At 47.5% G+C, this 26,959-nt stretch overlaps 1 protein-coding gene across 1 annotated transcript; it reads left to right on the top strand.

The window, feature by feature from the left end:
- The first annotated feature begins 22,320 nt into the window (after positions 1-22,320).
- Positions 22,321-23,178, top strand: LOC142582010 (uncharacterized). Its single transcript, XM_075691436.1, has one exon. It carries the CDS (start codon positions 22,321-22,323, stop codon positions 23,176-23,178), a length of 858 nt encoding a protein of 285 aa, XP_075547551.1.
- The last annotated feature ends 3,781 nt before the right edge of the window (positions 23,179-26,959 follow it).

Raw genomic sequence — 26,959 nt, 5'->3', positions numbered from 1 at the left:
CGACATCTCCCGTTACTTAACATGGGGTGTAAAAGACCGAAACCTAGGTTTCAGTCGTGCGCCATGTAGAACACGTCTGCATCAAAATGGGAGCCGGATCAGCTGCGACTAGGGAGGGCAATACCGGTGAGTCGTTTAACATTGGTGCTTCAATCGCTATGTAATATATTCGTCTCGTTAACTAACAGGCAGAGGCAACTTAACGCACTAGATAGTGTATTACATATGGACAGTCAGGACCCTCCGTTGCTGTTTCCGAAATAAACTTTCAGTTGCGAGGCCATCATTATATACAGATTTACGAAAGAGAAAGCGATATCGGAACGCACGCCACACTTTTTATCTCGTTGTAGCCGTAGCCATGGGTGACTGAGTAGCCTTAGCAATATATATATATATATATATATATATATATATATATATATATATATATATATATATTGCTAAGGCTACTCAGTCACCCAGAGCTATATATATATATATATATATATATATATATATATATACATATATATATATATATATATATATATATATATATATATATATATATATATACACACGTTTGTTTGCGCTTTCACAGGCAACTCCTTTCGTCCACAGAATCGAATAAGCGTTTGATAAACTGAAGCTGAAGTGCTGCATTTAGTGTAATAACCAGTTTGCAAATTTTGGAACCGGGAATGGAATAGATGACAGCTGGCGCATGCCGTCGTCCAACTTATCGACGCTGAAGAAGTTGTTGAAGGGAAGGACTGCTTCTCATGAAGAACTAGAAATATGGGTTTATTTACCTTATCTACATAAGGACGGTAAAAATTATGGCATTTTACGTGCCAAAACCACTTTCTGATTATGAGGCACTCCGTTGTGGAGGACTCCGGAAGTTCTGACCACCTGGGGTTCTTTAACCTCCATCTAAATCTAAGTACAAGGGCACTTTCGCATTTCGCCCCCATCAAAATGCGACCGCCGCGGCAGGGATTCGACCCCGCGACCTCGTGCCCAGCTGCCCAACACCATAGCCGCTGAGGAACCACGGCGGGTATATAAGGACGTTGCAGTTCATCAGTCTAGCATGACTGCTAGAGAAACCACACTCAGCCGCCGAACAACAGTTGCTCATAAACGCTTTGTCCTCCCTAGATCCCTAGGTGAGGGAAAACGGCAGTTCGCCGTCAATTCGTAGTGTCCAACCTCATCGTAGTCCGCCCGCCTTTTAGGGGGAGGGTCACACACACTTCCACAGAGGTTTTGCTGACCACATCTAGGTGAGTGGGTTCTTGGAGACACGATGCTTTTCTCGAGCAGGCGCCTCTTCGTCCCAATGTTGACCCGACAGACAATGCCCACCGCGTCCGTCCATGATTTCTAAGCCCTGTGGGACGGCCATGCAAAATATCTTCCAGGGGCTCCCCTGCTTCATACAGCGTACATGGCGAATCCACGAACTATGCTTGGTCCGCCGACCGCGTTTAGTCATAACAATAACAACACTAAAATTTAGGCGGGGCCCTCAAAGGCAGAATTCAAATTAGCCTGCTTTAACTACCCGCATTGCTATGCAACTTTTCCTTGTTATATCTAGCGCAGAAGTTGTACTCTTGGAGAGTGAGGCTCCATCGGAGCAAGTGGCCATTTTTTGTGACATTTGATAGAGCCACGTATGAGGACAGTGATTGGTCTCGAAGATGAACCTCGCTCCATAAAAGTAACACGACAACTTGTGCGCTGCCAAGACCAAACAAGCGCACTCCTTCTCTGAAGCGCTGTAGGCTTCCTCTCTTACAGTCATTTTACGGCTGGCATTGAGGATAGGATGTTCCTCTTTATCGTCGCCGACCTAAGTACGACGCCCATACCTCTGTCGCGTGCATCGCACTGAACAGTGAATTCTTTTCTGCAGTGTGGCGCGCGGCGCCCATGACGAGAAACCAATACCGTTTACAAACTTTGTAAAGCGTTCTATTTGCCCTTATCCCAGTGCACGCTATTCGGTGGTTCCTTTGGGAGGGCGTCCGTTAAAGGACTTGATATTTGCGAGTAATTCGGAATGTACCGTTGATAGTACCCCCCAAATCCCAAAAATGAACGAATGTCTGTCTTCGTGCGCAGCTGTGAAAATTCTCCAATCGTAGCTGTTTTCAGCTAGGCCGGCCATCTCGTGCCCTGACCGACAACATGGCCCAGGTAAGTAACCTGCCAGCAGCCAGACCTACACTTTTCTGCTTTAATCGTTAAACCGGCTTCCCTCAACCGTGAGAACATCTGTTTGAGGTGCGATACGTGCTCTTTCCAGCTGTCCGAAAAAAATGCTACATCATCAAGATATGGCAAGGCGAACTCCTGCAAGTCTTTCAGGACAATATCCATTACTTAGGGAAGCTAAATGGCGCGTTATTGAGCCCGAAGCTGAGTGCGAGAGGGCGAAAAGTGCCTACAGGTGAGATAAATACGGCACAGCGGCTGGGACTTTCTGAAAGGGGAACTTGCCAGTATCCCCGCACATCTATAGTTGAAATGTATTTAGCAGCGCTAACGCTTTCGATTCGTTCCTCAATGTTGCCTATCAGGTACACCTGATCCCTAGGGAGGGCATTTAACTTCCGGTAATCAACACACGGACGAGGATATCTGTTACTGGTTGCAACAGGTATTAGCGGTGACGTATTGTCACTCTCAGCGCGCTCAATAACTTTTAACTCTAGCATGCGCTGTATTTCTGCCTCCATAATTTCTCTCTGTCGTGGAGACACCCTGTAAGGCTTCCATCATGTGGGTTTGGTTGAGGTCAGCCCCATTTCATGCGTTATTAGCTCGGTTTTACCTGGCCGATCGCTGAATTTGTCGAGGTATTCCCCTAACAACACTCTTAGCTCATCTAGCTGCTCGGGTCTAAGAGAGTGCGAGCCTACCGATTGTTTTACCACTTCTTCCTGGCTGATTTCAGAGCTGGAAGTCAGCTTACACTCATTACACTAGATACCAGTGTCATCGTGCTTTTTGATGGTACAGTCAACGACTCCACTCCGCTCTACGTACGGCTTCATCAAATTGCAGTGGTATATCCTCACCTCCTTCCTGCGACCGGGCATTTTCAGAGCATAGTTAGTATCTGAAAGTTTGTGCAACACTTTAATGGGGCCTTCCCAGTGAACTTTAAGCTTGTTCTGTCTTCAAGGTTTGAGGATCGTTGCCTGGTCTCCGGCGTCAAACGTACGAAGCCTCGCATTCTTGTGGTAATAGAACTCGGCGTTCTTTTGAGCTACTTCAATGTTCTTTTCGACTAGTTCTTGGGATGCACTTAGCCGTTCTAGCAGATTTAACACGTATTCTACCACTGTCAGAATTTCTGCTATTTCCTCCCACATCTCTTTTAACATTGTCAGTGGAGAACGGAGTGTCCTCCCATACACTAGTTCTACTGGCGAGAACCCTGTAGCCTCATGAGCAACCGTTCGCAAAGCAAACAAAGTGGCTGGAAGACAATTCTCCCAGTCCTCCTTGTGTTCGTAACAGAGCGACCGCAAAACTCGCTTAAGCACTGAAGGCCACCTCCCTACACTATTTGATTGAGGGTGATTAACGGAACTGTGTATCAACTTCACCCCACACTTTTGCAAGAATGTGGAAGTCAGTGCGCTGGTGAATATTGACCCTTCATTCGCCTGAATTTCAGCTGGAAATCCAACTCGTCCAAATAGTGTCAAAAGCACGTCTACCAATTCGGTGGAGCTGAGCTCTTTCAGAGGGATTACTTCTGGAAACTTTGTAGCTGGACACAGCATGGCAAACAAGTACCTGGAACCCGATTTTGTTTTTGGTAGAGGCCTTACCATGTCTATCACAAGTCGTATGAAATGTTCTGTTATTAAGGCCACTACGTTTAGTGGCGCTTTTCATGTTTCTCCTGGCTTACCCGAGCGCTGGCAGGCGTCGCATGATCTTACAAAGTTTTGTACGTCTTTGAAACAGCCAGGCCAGTAGTATTCTATAAGCAATCTTCCCGTTGATTTGGTTATGCCTAGGTGGCCGGATCACCGATTTCCATGACAGAGACTCAAAAGGTCCTTTCTGTACTTAGTAGGTACGACTAACTGATCTAGAATCCTGCCCTTTCGGTCTCTTAGTGTCGATACAAGAGTCCTCCTCTCCCATGCACCATCACGTTGCGCCTAGCAATGCCTCCTTTAGCTGTGTGATGTAATTTAGCTAAGCTTTTATCATGATTTTGTTCGGCTGCCAGTGACTCTGTCCACACTTAGCTGATCAATGTTCTTGGAGGCTGGTGATAATAACGACCCTCTGTTGGTCGTGATTGTGTCCGCTGGCTCTTCCTGCAGGCGTAAACTTTGACATCCTAGTGATACGCTCTCATTGAGCTGGTCAGCTGGCAGGCTGACCAGCACCGGCAGGATGCGCTGCAGTTACCATTGAATGGTAATTACTCGAATTAACATAGACTTGAGGAGGGAACGAGAGAAACTGGTGCATAAGAAGCCGATCAATTAATTAGCGGTAAATGAGAAAATAGAGGAATTCCTGATAAAGCTACAGAACCGATATTTGGCTTTACCTCAGGAATCTGAGTTAAACCCTATTGTTGAAACAATTATGCACAATCTTACGGGCATCATTTAAGAGTGCGCAGTAGAAGTCGGTGGTAACTTCATTAGACAGGATACCAGTAAGCTATCGCAGGAGGCGAAAGATCTCATCAAGAAACGCCAATGTATGAAAGCTGCTAACCTACAGTTAGAATAGAACTGGAAGAACTTTCGAAGTTAATCAACAAGCGTAAGACAGCAGACATAAGGAAATATATTATGGATAGAATTGAACATGCTCTCAGGATCGGAGGAAGCCTAAAAACAGTGAAGCATAAACTTGGAAATGGCAAGAACCAGAAGTAGGCGTTAATAGACAAAGCCGGCAATATTATTACTCATATGGATGAGATAGTTCATGTGGGTGAGGAGCTCTGTAGAGATTTATACAGTACCAGTGGCACCAACGACTATTATGGAAGAAAGAATAGTCTAGAGGAATTTGAAATCCCACAAGTAAGCGAAGGAAAGCCTTGGGAGCTATGGAAAGGGGGGGCAGCTGGAGAGGATCAGGTAACAGTAGATTTCTTGAAGGATGGTGAGCACATTGTTCTAGAAAAACTGGCCACTCTGTATACGCAATGCTTCATGACCTCGACCGTACCGGAATCTTGGAAGAACGCTAACATAATGCTAATCCATAAGAAAGGGGACGCCAAAAATTTGAAAAATTAAAGACCGATCAGCTTACTGTCCATTGCCTAAAAAGTATTTACCAAGGTAATCGCAAATAGAATCAGGATCACCTTAGACTTCTGTCAACCAAAGGACCAGGCAGGATTCCGTAAAGGCTACTCAACAATACACCATATTCACACAATCAATCAGGTGATACAGAAATGTGCGGAATGTAACCAACCCTCATGTACAGCTTTCATTGATTATGAGAAAGCGTTTCGTTCAGTCGAAACCTCAGCAGTCTTGGAGCTATTACGGAATCAGGACGCAGACGAGTCGTGTGTAAAAATACTGAAAGATATCTACAGCGGCTCCACAGCCATCATAGTCCTCCATAAAGAAAGCAACAAAATCCCAATAAAGAAAGGTGTCAAGTTGGGAGATACGATCTCTCCAATTATATTCACAGCGTGTTTACAGGAGGTATTCAGAGACCTGGATTGGGAACAATTGGGGATAACAGTTATTGGAGAATACCTTAGTAACTTGCGATTTGCTGATAATATTGCCTTGCTTGATAACTCAGGGGACCAATTGCAATGCATTCTCACTGATCTGGAGAGGCAAAGCAGAAGGGTGGGTCTTAAAATTAATCTGCAGAAAACAAAAGTAATGTTTAACAGCCTCGGTAGAGAACAGCAGTTAACGATAGGTAGCGAGGCACTGGGAGTGGTAAGGGAATATATGTACTTAGGGCAGGTAGTGACCACGGATCCGGATCATGATGCTGAAAGACTCAGAAGAAGAAGAATGGGCTTGGATGCGTGTGGCAGGCATTCTCAGATCATTAACAGCATGTTGCCATTATCCCTCAAGAGAAAAGTGTATAACAGCTGCCTTACCAGTACTCACGTATGGGCAGAAAGGTGGAGGCTTACGGAAAGGATTCTACCTCAATTGAGGACGGGGCAACGAGCTATGAAAGAAGAATGGTGGGTGTAATATTAAGGGATAAGAAAAGAGCAGACTGGGTGAAGGAACATACGCGAGGTAATGACCACTAAGTTGAAACCAAGAAAAGGAAATGGGCATAGGCAGGACATGTAATAAGGAGGGAAAATAACCGACGATCATTAAGGGTTACGGACTGGATTCCAAGGGAAGGGAAGCGTAGCAGCGGGCGGCAGAAAGTTAGGTGGGCGGTTTGAGATTAGGAAGTCTGCAGGGACGACATGGTCACAATTAGTACATGAGGGGGTATTTGGAGAAGTATGGGCGAGGCTTTTGCCCTGCAGTAGGCGTAACTAGGCTGATGAATATGATGATGTTCAAAATCGCGTTCAGGGGGTAAAAAGCAAATGCCATGTGGATTGATGGGTAGGTCTATCTTTAACGTTCTCTGTAATATATCCCAAAAGAATATGGCATTATTACAATCAATGAAAACATGTTCAATCGTTTCAGCTTTCAGCACAGAGAGCATCTGCTTCCCCATGGCACACAAATCCAGTTTTCTTCTACCCACGTTTTAACAGGCGAAATTCCCGTGTGAAGCTTGAGGAAGAATGTTTTAAACTTTGCTATTGTACACATATTTTTACGCCTTTGAAGTACGTCTTGCCCAGGCCCTTCTTGAAAAACTAACCGATACAATGGAACACGGAACATACTTTCAATAGATTTTTGATAAGGCGCTTTGTTTTTACATTCGAGAGGTACTCAAGGGAAAATTCCGCCCTAAAGAAACGATAGGACGTTCCAACTTCATCCAAGAACATTGCAGCTGCGCAGGGGCGTCTGCGTCAGCAGGCGTTTGGTGTGTTGCGACACCTCGTACCCGAGCAGACGAAGGTTGGACCCTCCCGCGTGTAGCCTTGCGCGTCTTAGCTGTGTCTGGGGAAAGGGGGACCCTAGGCTTGAGCTGATGCTGGCTGTTTGGAGCCCCGGCGGAGGCAACACACCCCTTTGGCATCTCCTTCACATAGACGGCACCCCCGCACTGACCCACACGGGGAGGATCGGTAGTTGCCTTTTCCTGTCTCTCTCTCCCTCTAGCCTTCGTCTTTCTCTCACTTTCCACCTTTCCTGTCTTCTCCTGGCTTCTTTTTTCTTCCAATTTTCCAGGCAGCGAGGGTTAAGCTTGTGTGAATAGCTAACCTAGGTTATTTCATATTTGGTTATAGTGATAACGTACAGCTGGCGTTTACAGGACCTGTACATACAGTACCTGTAGCGTCCCCTTGTAGGGTTCCATGGTGGGTGGCTGGCGTTATTGCCGAAATTTAAATTTGTCTATGGCTAGCTCCTTTCCTTGCCTTCCCGATCGCCCTCAGAAAAGAGGGCGCACCGAAGATGTTTTCCAGTTCTTTGGACGCCAAAGCCCGAACTTCCCACGGTACCATGTGATCCATTCAGAAAAATCCGATAAACAAGTACGAAACATTTCCTCTTTTTTAGTTTCCAAGTCCTTCACTGATGTCCTTGGTCCAGGCTACACGGTATCAAGGGTGGCAAGTGGTGATCTCCTGTTAGAGCTGCATGATCAGAAATAATTCCAAGAGTTGCCCAGTCTAGTAATATTTGGGAATGTTCCATTGTCAGGAACTCCACACCGCCCTCTTAACACCACCCGCGGCGTTGTCTCGGATGATGATTTGCAGCAGTTGACAGAGGCTGAGCTCCTGGAGGACTTCAGCGAGCAGAATGATGTCAATGTCAGAAGAATTAAGATGAGAAGGGATGGAAAAGAAATTCAAACGAAGCACCTAATACTCACATTTGGTTCAAGTATTCTGCCCGAGTCTGTAGAGGCCGGGTACATCAAGCTCCGTGTCGAGACCATATGTGCCGAATCCCCTAACATGGTACAAATGCCGGCGTTTCGGCCACAGTTCGCAGAACTGCCGGAGCCGCCAAACAAGTGCGAAATGTAGTGCCCTTGAACACGCCACTGAAGCTTGTAAGAACTCTCTCCACTCTGTAAACTGTGACGGGGATCATGCCACGTACTGGCAGTCGTGCCCCTCCTGGAAGAAGGAAAAAGAAATTGTAACTATAAAACTAAAAGAGAATATATCGTTCAAAGAGGCACGAAGGCGGGTAGCATACCTGCCAAAGAAAAGCTTTGCCGAAGTGGCGCGTAAGGGGGCAGCGTCACAACGGCCTCCGGCGGCTTTCCGATCCACAATCAGTGAGTCGGCAGTGACGCCATGTGCCCCCACAGTGGTCGCAGCTAGCGCTGCTCCACCAACCGAGCAGAAGGGAGTATCAACCCCGAAGGTGGGCGCAGCCGAGACTGCCCCAACCTCCCTGCTGGCAACAGCAGGCGCAGCCAAATCCCTCAAGGAGCCCCATCGACCTCCGGGCTGGTTGGCGCAGGGATCTTGCCCTCCAAGGCGGGACTCTCTCGGGAAACTTCTCGCTCGCAAGAGCACCTGTCCGGCGCCTCACAAGAGGCAATGGACACTACACTTCTCCTGAAGGCGCACCAAACGCCTAAGGAGCGGCGAGGCTCCCTCGAACGTTTGAAAAAGGGCAAAACCCCGGTTACAGGGCCTCGAAAGAGCTCTGTAATCTAATCTCTGAAATCTCTGTAATTAATACTTCTGTTTCCGTATACATAGCACCTCTTTTCTTCAAATATGGATACACAAATATTTCAATGGAACGTCAGAGGTCTTCTTAGGAACCTTGATGACGTGCAAGAGCTTATCCAAAAACACAATCCAAAAGTGATGTGTCTACAGGAAACACACTTAAAACCACAACACACAAACTTTCTCCGACCGTATGTCAAGTTTCGCAAAGATCGCGATGACTGTCGTCTCATCAGGCGGAAGTTGCCATTTTTATTCATAAAAGTATTTCCTGTCAGTGTTTATAGCTACAAACGCCCCTTGAAGCAGTGGCGGTTCGAGTTGTTATGCTAAACAAACTTATCACCATTTGCTCGCTTTATATACCCCCACATTATAAACTAAGCAAACATGAATTTCAATCATTTACAGATCAATTGCCAGAACCTTATGTTCTTCTGGGTGATTTCAATGCACACAGCAGCCTGTGGGGAGATTCTCGTATCGATGCGCGAGGTCGTCTCGGTGAACAGCTCCTTTTTACTTCCGGTGCATGTCTGCTTAAAAGGAAGGCACCACATATTACTGTCTTGCAAATAAAAAGTTGTCTTCAATTGATCTTAGCCTAGTTTCCCCGTCACTACTGTCTCAACTTGAATGGGAAGTTAACAACAATCCTTTGGAAGTGACCACTTCCCCATACTGCTAAGACCACCTAAAGAAAACGTATATCCGCCACAGGCTCCTAGGTGGAAGATTGACACAGCTGACTGGGAGAAATTCCGAACCCCAACTAGTATATCATCGGATGACACGTCCTGTTTAGGAATTGATGCTGCTGTTGAGTATTTTACAGCCTTTATAATAGATTGCAGCATCAAAATGCATATCAGAAGTAAATGGCCTGGCATGCAAACGGCGTGTCCGTGGTGGAACGACGATTGTAGGATCGCTCGTAAAAAAACAGAACAAAGCGTGGGGGTTGCTACGCGCCTCTCCCACTGCGGAGTATCATATTAACTTTCAGAAAGTAAAGTCCAAAGCAGCAGAACCCGCCGACAGGCTCGAAGAGAAAGTTGGGAGAAGTTTTTTATCGAGTATAATCTCCTATACAGATGAGGCCGAAGTCTGGAACAAGGTTAATAGGATAGGAGAGCGACAACATATTCACTCCCTCTGGTAAACACACACGGGGATACACTGAAAGACCTGGCAGACTCACTGGGGAAGCTCTTTGAGCGAGTGTCGAGCTCAACGCACTATTCCAATCTTTCTTAAACATAAGAAATAGCAGAGCTTAAGCCAATCATAAGAAAATCCAGGCAGAATGAACCGTATAACCGGGCTTTCGGTATTGCCGAGTTGAGAGCTGCCTTGAAACACATGCAAAAACACTGCACCGGGACCTGACAGAGTCATGTATGACATGATCAGAAACCTACATACTGACGCACAAGTTACACCTTATTACACTATACAACACTATTTGGCTTCGGATACCTCCCATCCACATGGAAAGAAGCGATTGTGGTTCTTTCTAAAGCAGGGAAAAGACCCTTCCTTGGCAACAAGTTATCGTCAGATAGTTCTAACAAATTGTATGTGTAAGATTTTTGAAAAAATAATAAATCGCAGACTTATACATTTCCTTGAGCTCAACAATATGCTCGATCCTTATCTGTGTGGCTACCGAGAAGGGCGGTCGACAACCGATCATCTGGTGCGCATTGAAGGCAATATCCGCGATGCATTTATACATGAACCGTATTTCCGATCGATATTCCTTCACATGGAAAAAGCGTATGACACGGCATGGCGTTACGGGATCTTGCGAGACCTGTCGGAGATGGGCATCCGTGGAAATATGCTGAACATAATTGAAAGCTATTTGTCGGATCGTAGCTTTCGCGTGACAATCGGCAACGTATTGTCGCGACCTTTTATACAGCCAACAGGTGTACCCCAGGGAGTAGTACTCAGTTGCACTCTCTTTATCGTTAAAATGAACACACTTCGTCCTTCACTGCCACCGGCCATTTTTTATTCCGTCTACGTAGATTATATACAGACAGGTTTCAAGTCCTGCAACCTTACAGTGTGTGAAAGACAGGTACAGCAGGGCTTAAACAAGGTGTCCAAGTGGGCAGACCAAAATGGATATAAATCATCCCGCACAAAAGCTTTTGTGTTCTCTTCACAAGAAAGAGAGCACTCGTACCTGAACACTTTGTAGAACTGGGTGGACAACAAATTCCCCTCAAGAAAGAGCACAAATTTCTAGGTGTTCATCTCGACTCCAGGCTTACTTTCATTTCACACATAAAATATTTTAACGAAAAATGTCTAAAACCCATGAACTTACCTAAAGTTCTATCCCACACTGCATGGGGTATCGACAGGAGGTGCCTTTTAAATCTTTACAGGAGCCTAGTTAGATCACGGTTAGATTATGGTGCCGTAGTAAATCACTCTGCTGCACCGAGTGCGTTAAAGATGTTAGACCCCATTCATCATCTGGGTATCCGCCTGGCAACTGGCGCATTTCGAACAAGCCCGGTGGAAAGTCTATATGCAGAGTCAGACGAGTGGTCACTACATTTTCAGAGAATGTACATCAGCTTTACCTATTTTCTCAATGTGGGCTCCAATAAAGATCGTCCGTGTTTCAACACTGTTAACGACTTGACGTGTGAAACGCTTTTTCATAATAAACCCTCTATGAGACTTCCTTTCTCACTGCGTGCAAGAGAACTTAGCACGGAAATGGATGTCCCTGTTCTCGAACATCGCCTAATACCTCCAGCTAAGCTATTACCGCCCTTGGAGTGGCAGGTGATAGACTGTGACGTAACCTTTGTAGAGGTCACAAAGCACGCACCGGACCTCGAAATCACTATGCATTTCCGTGAACTTCAATCAAAGTACAGATGCACAGAATTCTACACAGACGCGTCAAAGTCACATGCTGGTGTATCTTATGCTGCTGTTGGTCCCTCTCTTTCTAAATCTCGCTTATTGAACCCGCAAACAAGTATCTTCACTGCAGAACCCTGTGCAGTACTGTCTGAAGTAAGGCATATACAGAAATAAAACTCGACATAGCAATTGTATACACAGATTCGCTAAGTCTCGTAAAAGCGTTAATTTCATTACAAAATCTTAAAAATCCTGTTTTCATTGAACTTTACTCCCTCTTATGCAGTATTTATATATCACATAAACATGTAGTAATATGCTGGCTACCAGGCCGTAGAGGTATCGAGGGTAATGTACTGGCTGATAAAATGGCCACATCACTCACATCACCAAACACATTTCCTACAGCTGCTGTCCCTGTCACAGATCTGAAGCCTTTCTTGCGTAAGAAACTGCGACAACACTGGCAACGCATGTGGAACGCAGAAATAAACAATAAACTGCACGTTATAAAGCCACAGTTAGGTTTTTGGCCCTCGCCATGAAAATCATGGCGAACAGATGTCCTATTCGGCCACCTCAGAATAGGGCACACCTTTGGTACACATAATTTTCTGCTTACTGGAAATGAACCGCCAACCTGTGATCGATGTGGTGAGAGGCTGACCGTCCCCCACGTCCTCTTGGAGTGTCGCAAAGCCGAATATGAAAGAAAGAAACATTTTCCTCTAGCATATCGTTATTGCATACCTCTTCACCCAGCTATGTTTCTTGGTAAGGAACCATTTTTCAACACAAAGTAGTCCTCGATTTTTTAAATGAGGTTGTCCTACATGTTATGAGCCAAATAAATTCGTAGCGCATCCTCTTTCCAGAGGATGCCACTGTGATAGTTGTTTTCTACAGCACACGCCTCCAGGCCCTTGTGTCTCAAAGGCTCTAAGGAGGCCATGGTGCTCTAGTGAATTTTAGAAACTTATGCATTTTCTGTATCGTACCATTTTTTGCAATGCACCTTAATGCTCATAGTACACGTCATTTGTCATCGCCATAATTTTATTACACGTACATTTTACGCACATTACAGTGACTATATTTTAGGCCCCTTTACAGCAACTTCACATCAACTTCATAGAACCCATCACTCCACTGCGAAATCACTAACATTTGCATGGCGCTCTTTGGCCATACCTGGCCCTTGCGCCAATAAAAACAACACATTCATTCATTCATTCAAGAACATTCAACTTGTTTAATGAGGGCCAAGGGCTGAAAAAACCAAAAAATCAGGCATAGAAACTGCTAACATGGTTTGAAAAAAAAAACAACACAGAAACGGGTCTCTTTCGTCCCCTATCAATATGAAATGTGATACAACTTGCTGAAGAAAGAAATGGCACACCGACAGACAACCTTTTTTTACTCGACGGAATAAATTTGTCCGTGATGCTCGCTCCCACAAAGGATAGGATAGGGATAACTTTAATAAAGTGCCGGAAAACGACGGTTTAACGCGTAGGGATGCTGGCCAAGCGTCGACCCGGGGTTAGACCCTTCTCTGCAGTACCCCAGTTCGGCCCGCTTGCAGTGGGTCATGAGGCTCATGACCCGCTGCAGAAACACCGCACAGCCCACTCGGATAGAGCTCCGCATGAAGCACGTGCAGCATTGCGGGTGTGAGGAGTGACGCGGTCTGTATTTGCCTTAGGATTACGGCCTCCTCCCGACTGAGTGCCGGGTGGAGAGGCGGCATTGTCCGTCGAGCTAAGCGGTAACACTTGGTTACTTCGGCATAACTGGTCAATCTGTCCTTGGTATCGAAGCGCCAGACGGAACGGTCACTCTCGGGGGCGCTGAAGATAAGCGCTCGCGCCGCCAAATGGGCCGTCTCGTTGTGCATCGGTGAGGATGCAGACTCGCCGGCGTGCGCCGGGAACCACTTGATACGAACGGTCCTGCCGCGATCTTGAAGTTGGAGCTTGCCGATGATGGCGGCCGCCGGCGCGCATATTCGCCCCTTGGCAAAGTAGAACACGGCATTCCTCGAGTCGCTTAGCACGGTGCGACACTCAGCCTCGGTGATCGCTAGAGCGACGGCAACCTCCTCTGCGTCTGTGGCGTTCGTGCACCGCAAGCTCGATGCCGTTATCTTGGTGTCGGTAGCCGCCGCAACGACCGCTGCCGCAAATTCTCCCGCTTGTATTCCGCTGCGTCCACGTACCCGGCGTGCCGGCCTTGGGCGTGTTGTTCGGTGAGAGCCTTGGCCCCCGCCCGCCACAGTTCTTGGTTGTACTCTGGGTGCATGTTCTTCGTGATGGGGTCCACGTAAATGTGGGCCCGCACCTCATCTGTGATCTCGCACTGTTGACGGTTTGGAGCTTGGAGGCTTTAACCCAGGGATGCTAGTATATTGCGGCCCGTCTTGATGGTAGAGAGGCGCTCGAATTGCGCGTTGAGCGGCGCCTCGGCTATTTCTTCTACGGTGTTATGGACGCCGAGCTGCAGGAACCGAGCCGTACTCGTGGTCTCTACTAAACCCAGCGCCGTCTTGTAAGCCCGTCTGATCAGCGTCATGATCTTGGTGCTGTCAGTGACGTGCATGTTGAGGTAGGCCGCAACGTAGGCGATGTGACTGATCACGAACAACTGGACAAGGCGCAAGAGACTGTCTTCGCGCATGCCCGCCCGTCGTGTAGAGACTCGGTGTATGAGCCGGATGGCGTCCATTGCCTTGGGGGTAAGCTTGTTGATGGTCTCGTCGTTGCGGCAGCTCTTGTTGAGCAGCAGGTCCAGGACCCTGATTTTGGGAACTTAGGGGAAGCGTTGCCCCGATGCAGTCACAATCTTGATGTGGTCACACTCCCGAAGGGGAGCGTGCTTCCGTCCCGGTCGAAGCGGTGTGAGGGCGAACAGCTGCGGTTGGTCAAGAAGTCTAGAATATCATTGTACCTCACTACCCCCATGTTGAGTTTTCATACTTGTGCTAATATGGCTGAGTGACTTTGTCGAATGCACTTCGTTAATCGAGACCCAGAATTACTTTGCTGTCTTCTGTCTTGTTGTCGATGACTTCTTCTTTGAGTTGTAACATGGCATCTTGTCTGCGCCGGAAGCCGATCATCGTGTCAGGATAGAGGCCTTCCTCCTCTAGGTATTCCTTCCATCGGTTGGCGAACACGTGCTCCAGCACCTTGCCTACGCAGGACGTCAGCGAGATGGGACTCAGGTTGCCGATGTCCCGCAGTTTGCCCGGTTTCGGAATCAGGATCGTTCTTGCCGTTTTCCACTGTCGGGGGAGCTTGCCTGAATGCTAGCATTCGTTGAAGTAATGGGTTAGGGCCTCTATCGAAGCATCGTCCAGGTTGCGTAGCACCTTGTTGATAACGAGATCGGGGCCGGCTGCTGAGCGGGTGTCGAGCTCATGCAGCGTTACCCGTACTCTGATATGGTAATGTCTCGGTCAAGCTACGCTTTGGGCAGCCCCCCGTACGGCGGGTGGGTTTTCGTTAGCGTGTCTGGCAGATACTTGGCTTCCAGGCTCCTGATAAGATCGTCTTTTCCTTCTTGTTGTGTGATGGTGTGCATGAGGCGGGCAAGGTGGTCGCGCTGGTATGACTTGGTCTTTGTTTCGTCTAGGAGGTGCCGAAATAGATTCCATGTACAACTGCGATGCAGTTTCCTGTCAGCTCGGTTGCAGATTTCGTTCCACTGCTGACGGCATAGGAGCATGCAATGGGGTCCAATGACCCTGTTTAATCAGCCACCTTCTTCCTCAATTTGCGATTCAACCGGTGCTGCTTCCGACGCGCCTGTATCGTACGTTTGGCCTCGATCTGATGGGCCAGGCGGCTGTCCAAGATGATGACGTCCTCATCTGTTTATATAACCTTTGTGGCTGAGCGCACTGCATCGCGGAGCTCTGGCGTGCGGATTTCGATCTCGGTGATGTCTTGTGCTGTGGTGAGGCGCCCCTTACGGAATCCGTCCCAGTCCCTCTACTTGTGTATAATGGTATTGCTCTGTAATTGGTTGCGTATCGTAATTTCGAGGATGTAGTGGTCCCTGCCGAGGTCGATGCCCGTGTTGCGCCAGGTTACTTTGCCCGTGTGGTCATGGTGGATTATAGTAAGGTCTGGTGTGGTGTCTCGTGCTACGGAGTTGCCGATACGGGTAGGATGCACGGGGCCGGTGATTAGGACACAGTTGTGGTCCAGGGTATCCTGTAATAAGTCCCGTCCCTTGGCCGTGTCCTTCACGTAAACCCACGCTCGATGGGCGGCGTTGAAGTCCCCTCCGATCAGCAACGTGTTGTCTCGGGGTTCGGTGCTGGCTGTGTGTAGTAGGGCCTTGAATTTCTATGTTTGGTGCTAGGCGTTACTGTAGATGTTGGCGATGAACAGGCTGCCTTTCTCTTTTTTGCTTGGAATGGTTTCGGTAAAGGCGTATTCAACCCTGCTGCGGCCGTCTTTGAGCTGGTGCTGGATGAACGTCAGCCCTTTACGGACAAACGTGCGGACGCCCCGTCCCTCCGCGTGGCTAACGTGAACGCGATACCCAGGGAGGGTGGGGGTCACCGTCGCCGCTTCTTGCAGCAGGATAATGTCAGGTTTCTTGTTTACTGTGGTAATATGTTGTCGCAGCACTGCTTTCTTGTTGTTGTAACTGTGGCAGTTCCAGTGTCAGACCGTAACGCCCGGTAGCGATCCTATTGTGGATTGGTTTGGGACATAGTTGTGGCGAGGGTGGGGCTTGCGTCTGTCCTTGAAGGTATGGGCGGTTGACGAATTCCGCTGAAAAGATGGGGCTGCGCACTATCGGCTTGAGGGTGTGTTCAATGAATTCGAAACGCTCTTGTATGGTGCGCAAGGACGTGGTGATCAGTTCCTCCAGCCGCGCCAGTCGTTGGTCGGTCACGGCAGCCATGCTGGCGTAGGTGTTGGCAAGCGCTTCACTTTTGGCTTCGAGGTGAGTTTCCAATTGGGTCAGGTCCTTGTAATGTCGTGATCAAGTGCGTGTTCATTTCTTGGTGGTTAGGTCAGTGGTCTTCTCCTCCTGGGGCACGTCCTGGGTGTTGTCCTTTGATTCTGTGCCTTGGTGCGATAGCGTGTCGGTGTTCCGCTCGGGGACAATGCTTGGTGTAGCTTCGGTGATTGCTCGTTTCTTGTTGGTTGAGTCAGTGGTCTTCTCCTCCCGGGGTTGGTCTTGGGTTGTGTTCATTGATTGTATCCCTTGGTGTGATGACGTGTCGGTGGCGTGTGTAGGTGTCTCGGGCGACTGAGTTGGGTCTGCCCTTGGATGGGCTTGCTGTGCTGGAAGTTCTTTCTTGACTAAGGCTAGGTCTTCGGCAATCCGGCGCCTCATTTCTACCAGCGTCGCATTGGTTGCGCGGACTTGTTCGAGTTGCTTGTAGTAGGGGCTGGTAATCCACGCCTGCCAGCTGCTCGGAGTGCTTCGGCCACTAGTCGCGCTATTGGAGGCGGCGCTGCTGCCTTTAACTTCGCCCTTGGCTACGTCCGCCCAGCTGACTTTGTCACGGGAGCGCGATCGCTTTGCGTCGCAGCTGTTCCTGTCCGACGAGTCACGGCCGCGGGATGCGCTGCGCGATGCATGACGGGAAGCGTAACGTGATGCGTGGCGTGAGGCATGGCGCGACGCGCTGCGGGATCCGCCACAGGAACCGCTGCGCGAGCGGGAGCGACCTAGGCGTGGAAAGGAGCTTGATTAGAGTGCTTGCTTTCGCTGTTCTTCGGCGTAACGGCATTCCCATCGCCGTCACCGCAAAACGTATGGCACCTTGTATTTGGCTCTGCAGAGGTGGTCCCTAGTGGGGTGTTCTTCGCCACTGAGCTTGCCCTTGGGGACACACTTGTGGCCCTCTCTAGGAATAGAAACACCGCATAAAGACAAACACGTACCCTCGGTGTGGAGCACACGTCGCGCCTGTGGCCGACCTTGCCGCATACTTTGCAAACGTCTATTTGCTTCCTGTAGAGACTGCATGGATAGAGCATGGATCCATAATGCAAATAGTTGGAAACCATGATACCGTTGAACACTACGATTATCATCGTCTTGTTCCCGATACGCTTCGCCCCCACAGCGAGGGGGTTGTACTTTGTAACGATCTGTTCCATTATTTCGGCTTCGCTGTCCTCGAGTGCTATGCCCCTGATCCCGCCCTCGTCTGTGTCGTGCGCGGTCATTCCGCAAACGCTCACTTCGTATACTTTGCTTTGAACATTGATAGCTTGTATTCGAGCAAGCTTCTTCGCTCGTTCCTCGCACGGAGTGCTGATTACCATAACGTTGTGATGTGTATTGGGACACGCCATATCCTCAGGTCGATGTGCCTTCTCAATTCCCGCTGCCGCCATGAAGGCAGAAGCCACGCATGCAGCTCCCGCCTTTGAAATATCGAGTCCTCCGCGGGGCCGCACGACGATCTTAATTTCTTCCGCAGGCATTGCGGGCATGCGAGCCGCTCGAATAACTGCGGTCCTAACGTTCTTGTTGAATTTAGTCTTCTGCTGAGAGCTCGGAGTACCAGTACGAGAATTCGACTCACCTTGCGTTGCTTGCAGGCGTGTTCGGCTCGTGTGCCCACGCTTGTGCAGCCATCCGGGCTTGCGATGAAATTCCTGGGGCATAATTTCTTCTCCCTGTACTTGCACGCTCATTTGGGAAACCTGGGAACCGTGTGTCAAAGCGGCGGGGGGAACCCTCATGTTGCCACGGCAGTAGTACGGCTGGCTAGGCCTAGCAAGGCTTGGCCTCGCTTAGGCCTAGCAATGCCTATTGGTGGTGAACCAGGTAAAGTCCGGTAAATCAATGAAAAACGCACCTTTGATGGAAAGTAGGGTATCGGAGGATAGCGGATACCTTCACGATCACAGTGGTAATAAAATCTTCGGGATCCAAACTAATTATCACTGCGAAAGCTGGCACGTAGAACACCAGATAAACGTGGCAATGATTCTGTGAAATTATTGAATGTGCTTACATGTACAATACAGTGCCTGTAGAAGATACATAATTTGCGCAGCGAGGAAAACGTTACAAATAGTGGTACGTGCGAAAACCGACAATTCACAGCCACCCCATGCTTTGGCCATCGCACGCATTTCGTCCTATTTTTTCGAGCCAGAGTGACTCTTTCGCACGATACCCATCCAAAGGTATTCCCAGGTAAGTGCTAGGTGTCGTGAGCCACCGGATATTTTCAAAAACACCGCGCGTGGCATTCCAATGGCCATGCCAGAGACCAATACTGTTTTGCTTATTGATTTCACTGCCGGTTTTCTCGCAAAACCTTTCAGTAATTCTTAATAATGAGCTAACACTCTCCCTATGTGCAGCTAATAGGGCAACGTCATCGGCATCAGCTAGAACACGTACTTCACATGACTATCTTAAACCCCATGATTTCTGTGCTATTATTAATTTTTCTACAGAGCGGCTCCAAAAATAAAGCAAGAAGTAAAGAACTTAACGGACAGCCCTGTCGAACGAAAGAGAGTGCTTGTATGCGTTGTAAGAGTTCACCTAAAACAATTAAATTGGTACATGAACGTTGATATGCCATTTTGATGCCTTTACACATGATGGAACCAAGTCCTACATAATTAATTATTAAAAAGAGAACGCTATGTAGTACCGTATCAAAAGCTCTAGCTATATTTATTTGCAGCATCGCTACCTAGAGGAGAGCGCTATCGCAATATTCTAAAATGTCTCTAGCTGTATGAATATTTGTAAATAATTCCTACCTCTGATGCCGCATGTCTGATGCGGCCCAACTAACTTCCGCATAACTCCCTGCAGCCGTGCTGCAAGAACTTTCATAAAAACCTTGTAGCCAACATTTGTCAATGTAATTGGCCTGTATCCCGTTACTTTACGTAATATATTTTTATCTTTGCCTTTAAGCACTAGAACTGTGTGCGCACGATTGAACGATGGAGGTAAAGTCGCCCGCTCGAGTGCTTATGAAAATATTTCATGCAATGCTGTTGCGTTATCAGTCTTGAACGCCTTGTCGAATGCCGCCGTAATCCCATCCGCACCAGGAGATTTGCTCGAGCTTAGTTCCTCGATATCCCTCTAAATCTCCTCCATACTAATATTCATTTCTAATAAATTCCTTTCCTCTTTGCCTAGCCGCGGCATTTCTGCCAAAAATTCATCCTCGTAGCCCGGCACCTTTGGCTCACGACAAGAAAACAACTCTCTATAGCAACTTTCAAATGCCGTCATGATTACATTCTGTTCTCTGAATATCTCACCATTATTTCTATTTCCAATATTTTATTTCCTCGAGCGTACGCCTTTTCATCTGACAAAGCTCACCTTGTTGGGACTACCCCCGCGAGCTATTTTTCAGTTCGTGCACGTATAATTGCATCTCTGTATTTATCCTCCTGTAAGCTTTCTAGTTTTCTTTTAATGACTTGCAGTTCTTGCGTCAGCAAAGCCGGATTAGCTGTTTCGATTCGCCGCAAGTCTTCAAGCTCCTGCCGCAGACCCTGTTCACGATTTTGAGCCTGATACTTCATATGCCCATCTCTTTCTATCGCGTTCAATTTTACGCTTTGTTTAAATAACTCCCATTTCTCTGCGGCACAGTGTAGTTTGTCATAAAGAACTGCTGTTTTCCTTTTTTGTTTTATCTGTGAACACGTCTTCCTTGATAAGCTTGGCATTCAATTTCCATCTTTGTCATTGAAGTTTCCTTTTTTGTTTTTGGCCGATCTCGAAGGTCACTAAACAATGATCACTGAAAGAAAGAGCATCTACATCGTAGTTCTGACAGAAAGGGGCAATCTCCGAGTACACATACAATCGATCTAGTCGTAGATGGCTGGTGCCTTGAAAGTGCGTGAAGTGCTGGCGACTTCCACCTCTTGCAAACTGTGCCATGTCATTTAAAGAGAATTTGCTTACGCATTCTTAAAGATACGCAACACTTTCATCATTTACACTAGCAGTGTTCGAACGGTCTTCCTGATTAAGGACACAATTGTAGTCACCCAACACAATCAAACACCTCTCGCAATCAAAATACATACTCAATTCGCGAAAGAACAAACATCTTTTATGCGGCTTTGTAGGTGCATAGACACAAATAAATCTAAATTTCGCTTCCCCGTAAGAAAGATCGCACAAAACAAAGCGCCCTTGCAAGCTACTTGTAACCGTTTCAACGTCATTTGAATTTTTAACAAACAACATACACCCGGCTGATGTTCCCACCGCATGGCTCATGCATACATTGTACCTTCAAGAACATTTTGCTAGCAAACCTTCGGTCGCGTCTTCTCTGCTCACCTTCCTCTCCTGGACCGCAAGCAAATCTAGGTCTCTTTCTTGCATTATGCGTTTCACCTTATATTGCTTGCGACCAGCCCCTAGACCCCGTACATTGAGCGTACCGACGCGTAATGGTGCAGGTATACCAATCATGGTGATTGTAAGCGCGATAACCAGTACAACGCTTGCCGTGGCTATACCCTGCCGTGGGAATACCAGGGTATTACTTATCGCGTCCCAGACCCTGAACCGGTGAAGATGACGCCGACCGGTCTTCGAGGACATACTTTTACCCTTGGCGCCAGCAACACAAGGCCACTGACGCTCCAGGCGTTCAACCTTGCTTTCGGTGCTGTCCTCCGTCAACTTCGGAATGCCTGTTCTGGGACGCTTCCCTTGTGCCACGGTCGCCCCCATAGCGTCTGCTTGATCTTCGGCCGTAGTGATCTCGGTGTGGTCGCTCATGTCTTCCTCTTCACTTGTATGACTTAAGAGCAGTGGCTCTTGCGTGCAGCCTATTTCGGCACGTTGCTCAGTTGCCTTCGTCAAGTCCCGGTTGTCCGGTGTCGTCCCTCCAGCTTTCTCGGCGTCCGTCTCCCGGACCTTGTCTTCGCGTTCCTTGGTGTTGCTGTTCGGGTCAGACCTTTCTGCCTCCTCCGCGTTCATTATGTTCTATTAAACTTCTGTTGGGAGAACCGCTTTAGTCACTCTATCGTAGCTCCTTGCACAATCATTGCTTTCGTGTCCGAGCGCCCGGCACACACCACAGCGTGGCGTCTGGCAATCCCGTCGAATGTGTCCATGCCTGCGGCACCTCAACCATAGCGGGGACAGGCCCAAGGCCACAAGAAGGACGGAGCCACTTCCCAACTTCAAACGATGTGGCAGGTCATCAAGCTCAACACCTTCCTTAAGTCTCATTCGCAGGTGGGCTCGGTGACTGCACCACAGCGCAGCCGCCTAATCCGCTTATCTTTGCGATGCAGACGACCGTCCTCGCATTTGCCAGCCTGCTGCTGCCGTCCCTGGCAGGCCTGTCTACGGGGGCGTCATCGGTGTGCGCACTGCCGTACACTGGAGATGACCCTGGCTCCTGCCATCCACCGCCCGGCGAGTGCTCGTCCCTGCTGGATGTGCCGCCAGAGGAGCTGCAGACACCGGAAATCACAGTACCATGGATGGCCACATCGACATCAGCAACAATGCCAACATGTATAAAAGAGCTTCACCCGCTGACACCGCTTCGTGGGCTCGGTGACTGCACCACAGCGCAGCCGCCTAATCCGCTTACCTTTGCGATGCAGGTCAGTACATCATATGCCCTATTCGCTAAAACATCCAGTAATTATATTTTGGTGCAGTTTCCGAGCCCGCACTGCTGTGTTGCCATTGCCGTTGAGTGTGCTCACGTAATTCATTCCTTGCTCATGCTATCAGAAGACGTTGAGACTAACCCTGGTCCTGAGGGCAACGCTGCTGTACTCGCTGAACTACAGAAGCTAAACGCGGGACAGACCCTGTTGATTACGGAAATACAGGGCCTCAAAACACAGCTGAACACAACAGACCAAACCATAGCAAGCCTAGACAAACGAATGGCCGATCTCGAAACGCATTACCAAACACTTCTTCACCTCAGAAACGATATTGAAATAATGCAGTCAACCACAATCGACCAAGCTAAAAAGATTAAAGAACTAGAAACACGCCTGGATGACGCGGAAAACCAATCACGTCGGAATAACCTTATTTTCTATGGCATCCCTGACCCTGCTAGCGCTGAAACGTGGGCTGAGTCAGAAAAACTAGTCATTGATGTTTGCCGCAAAAATCTTGATATAACCTTGGAACCTAACGACATTGAAAGAGCGCATCGCCTCGGAAATCATTCAACCGACCGAATTCGTCCCGTAATCGTAAAATTCCTATCTCATAAAACCAAAGACGAACTGTTATCAAATGGCCGTAAATTGAAAGACACAAACTACAGTATTGGAGAGGACTTCTCCCGCACCGTTCGGCACGCGCGTAAACAGTTACTAGTGTTTGCCAAAGCCAATTCCAACAAGTACTCCTTGCGCTTCAAAACCCTGCACATCGGCTCAAAACGCTATGTATTTGACGCATCATCCCAAGCCGTTAAGGAAATAGCATAGCAATTGCCCGTCACAAAACTTTAACAAATCGTCGACCCGCTCCACCGCACAATGTTCTCTCGTTTTCGATAATATTCACTAACATCCGTAGTCTTCTTCCAAAGCGCGAACTCATATCAAACATCATGTCGTCATCCGGGAGCAACATACTAATACTAACAGAAACTTGGCTAAATAGTCATGTAACGGATACGGAAATTTTGGCCGATTTACCCAACTTCGAAGTGTATCGAAACGATCGAAAAGGCAAACGGGGGGGGGGGGGGCGGTGTTCTCGTTGCCATTCATCGAGGCATATCGTGCTCTGTTGTTGACGTAGCATCCGACATTGAAGCCATATGGCTCATCTGTCGCGCTCCCCCCGTAACAGTTCTGCTTGGCGTTTGCTACAGGCCCCCCCCCCCAGACTAATCCAGACTTCCCACGTCATCTGAACAACATCCTTCATAAACTTGTTTTCACATATCCAAATGCCCGCATTCTTCTTTTTGGTGATTTTAATTACCCGGATATTGATTGGCAGAACATAGCTAGTTCCACAATAACGTGTCATGCAGAGGCGAAGAACTTCATCGATGTCTGTTTAAATTTTAACCTCACTCAATTAATTTCCCAACCAACCCGTGTCTCACGAGAATCAGCAAACACGCTCGACCTGACACTAACAAGCAGCCCCGAGAATGTATCATCCATCAATTACCTTCCTGAAATCAGCGATCACAAAGTCATGCATGCTTTATTCTCATTTACCTCGACTCAAAAACAGACATCCGATAAAACGATACAACTCTACGATAAGGGTAACTATAATGCAATAACTGAAGAACTTAACACCTTTTTTCCTGGATACGTATCCGCATTTCACACTCGCTCAATTCATGAAAACTGGCTGATATTCAAGAACAAATTAAATCATCTCACTAATATGTTCGTACCAAGGATTACCTTTCATACTAATCGCAATAAACCATGGTTTACCCAGCACTTAAAACGACTCGAAAACAAAAAGAAACGATTGTTTCGTACCGCGAAACGAAACGACACGCCTGCCGCATGGGGAAAATACTTCGAGGCCGAAAAATCATACCTACTTTCTGTTCGTATCGCCAAATACTCATTTTATCACAATGACTTACCAAACTTACTTATAAGAAACCCCAAGCAATTCTGGCAAGTTTTAAACCCATCACATCCTCCCGATATTAAACTGACGAATTATTCAAATGAAGCGATGACTGACCATGGATGCGCAGAAATATTTAACCATGCATTCACATCTGTGTTTACTACCGAACTCGACGCACCTTCACAATTACCACCCTTTAACTTAGAAACCCCCATGCCGGCAGTCACGTTCGTCGAAGAAGGCATTTCATCCATAATTCATAATATGAAACTTTCATCATCAGCTGGTATGGACCTGATTAATTCAAAACTATTGAAAAATGTGGAATCGATTTGTGCATCATATTTATGTCTCATTTTCTCACAGTCACTCTCCTCAGGAATTTTGCCTCTTGATTGGAAAACGGGGAAGGTCGTTCCAGTCTACAAATCAGGTAACAGACTCGCCCTTGAATTACCGCCCCATTTCATTGACTAGTGTGCCTTGTAAAATCATGGAACATGTCATCTACTCACAAATCGTAAACTTCTTGGACCAAAACCATTTTTTTCACCCTTCACAACATGGGTTTCGTAAGGGCCTCTCTTGCGAAACCCAACTAGCGCTTTTCCTTCACGACTTGCACACTAATCTAGACCGTAATATGCAGACCGACGCCATCTTTCTTGATTTCGCTAAAGCTTTTGACAAGGTTCCCCACCGCCGGCTATTACTAAAGCTCTCAAAGCTGAACTTACCCCCTAATATTCTCAAATGGATTGAAGAATTCCTAACTAACCGTTCTCAGTCAGTCTATCTTAACGGCCATCTGTCTACATCTCTCCCGGTTACTTCAGGCGTCCCACAAGGTTCTGTCCTGGGTCCCCTCCTATTCTTAATATATATTAACGACTTGCCCCTGCATGTTTCCTGTAATATTCGAATTTTCGCAGATGATTGTGTTATTTACCGCACCATTAATAACTGTCACGATCAATACACTCTTCAGACAAAGCTTAACAACGTACTAAATTGGTGTAATAACTGGCTAATGTCCCTCAATCCTAGTAAATGTAAACTCATGTCCTTCACTCGTCGTCACAATCCATATCTCTTTCATTATTTAATTTCTGACACACAGATTGAGCAAGTACAATCATATAAATATCTAGGAGTCACCCTCTCTTCTAATCTATCATGGCAGGTTCATATCGGTAACATCATTTCAGCATCAAACAAAACACTCGGTTTTCTAAAACGTCACCTTCGTCTTGCCCCACCACGTGTTAAATTGCTCGCGTATAAATCACTTATAAGACCCAAATTAGAATATGCATCCCCCATCTGGAGCCCACATCAAGCATATCTAATCACCGCGTTGGAAGCTGTGCAGAATCGTGCTGCCCGATTCATTCATTCCTCATACTCATATGACGTCAGTGTTTCATCCTTGAAAGCTACATCCGGACTGTCACCCCTCTCTTTTCGTCGTCGCATTGCTAGCCTCACCCTTTATCACAAATTCTTTTATTCTCCTCTCAATCAAGCACCGTATATCACCGCCGCATCACGCATATCTCACCGCACCAGTCATCCCCTTCAAGTTGCCCGCCCACTATCACGTACTACTACGTTTTCAGCTTCGTTATTTCTTCGAGCAGCCACGGACTGGAACGGCCTACCCCATGACATCGTCGCCATCGCTTCAACACCTGCTTTTCAAGAACGCATAACAGATCAGCTTCAATGTTAAATCACCATCGCTGTTTTGTTTTCCTCACTACAAATGTAATCCCACTCCTTATGTAACGCCCCCTGAAATGGGGGCCTTTAAGGAATAAAACTGAACTGAACTGAGCTGAACTGAACTCTCGTCGTGGATGTCGCATGTCCAAAACCGGCGACGGACCAGTTGTCGTTCGACACGTCAAGGGCGTCGCCAAAGCTGCTCAACGCTTGCGGGAAGCTCTCAATTTGGACAGCAAAATCGACCCAGTGCGCTTTTACGGTTACGTCTTGTTGCATGGGGTGAATGACAGCGCAGAAGCCGCCCTTGACCTGAAGTCCACCCGTTTTCACCAAAGCATCCTTGTTCGCCTTGCTGCGGAACTTGACTAGCCAGATGTGATTCATCCGGAAGGCTCCTATGCCCGTGATGTTCTTGATGATGCCAGCTTCCTCCAATGGCTCTCAAAAATCTTCTAGCCGATATGGTCTTCCTACCAGGTCACCATGCAAAAAAAAAACACACTGCTAGATGCTCTCGCCTGACGGCACTGTTGGCAGCAAAGTCCTATAATTTCAAAGCGGGACAAAAGCGCCTCTAGTGAATGCGGTGTTGACTTAGAAACGTGCCGTAGAAAGCTATACTGCGGCTTATATCGGTAATTATGAGCATGTAAATTACAGAAGTCGCAGTTGCACGAGCAGCGAAGTACGCTTCCGCTACATTTCTTCATCCCAGTGTTGACCCCGCAGAAAAAATGGCTGTGGCTTAGCTAAGGTTAAGCCCAGGATGCGAAGCATACTAGCCTTTATTTTAGTTGTTGAACCACTGTTTAGCCTGGTGAACTGCTGTTGCTTGGCTATATTTGGTTCGGCTAGACGAAGAAACAACTCATGCGTTACTCTGCTTCGCCTTCAAGAGTGGAACGCGACAGCGTTCCCGTCGACCCG

Source organism: Dermacentor variabilis, chromosome 5 (genome assembly GCF_050947875.1).
Source record: "Dermacentor variabilis isolate Ectoservices chromosome 5, ASM5094787v1, whole genome shotgun sequence".
NCBI classification, from domain to species: Eukaryota; Metazoa; Arthropoda; class Arachnida; order Ixodida; family Ixodidae; genus Dermacentor; species Dermacentor variabilis.
The sequence above is the reverse complement of the archived record's forward strand: the minus strand, read 5'-3'. Positions and strand labels throughout refer to the sequence as shown.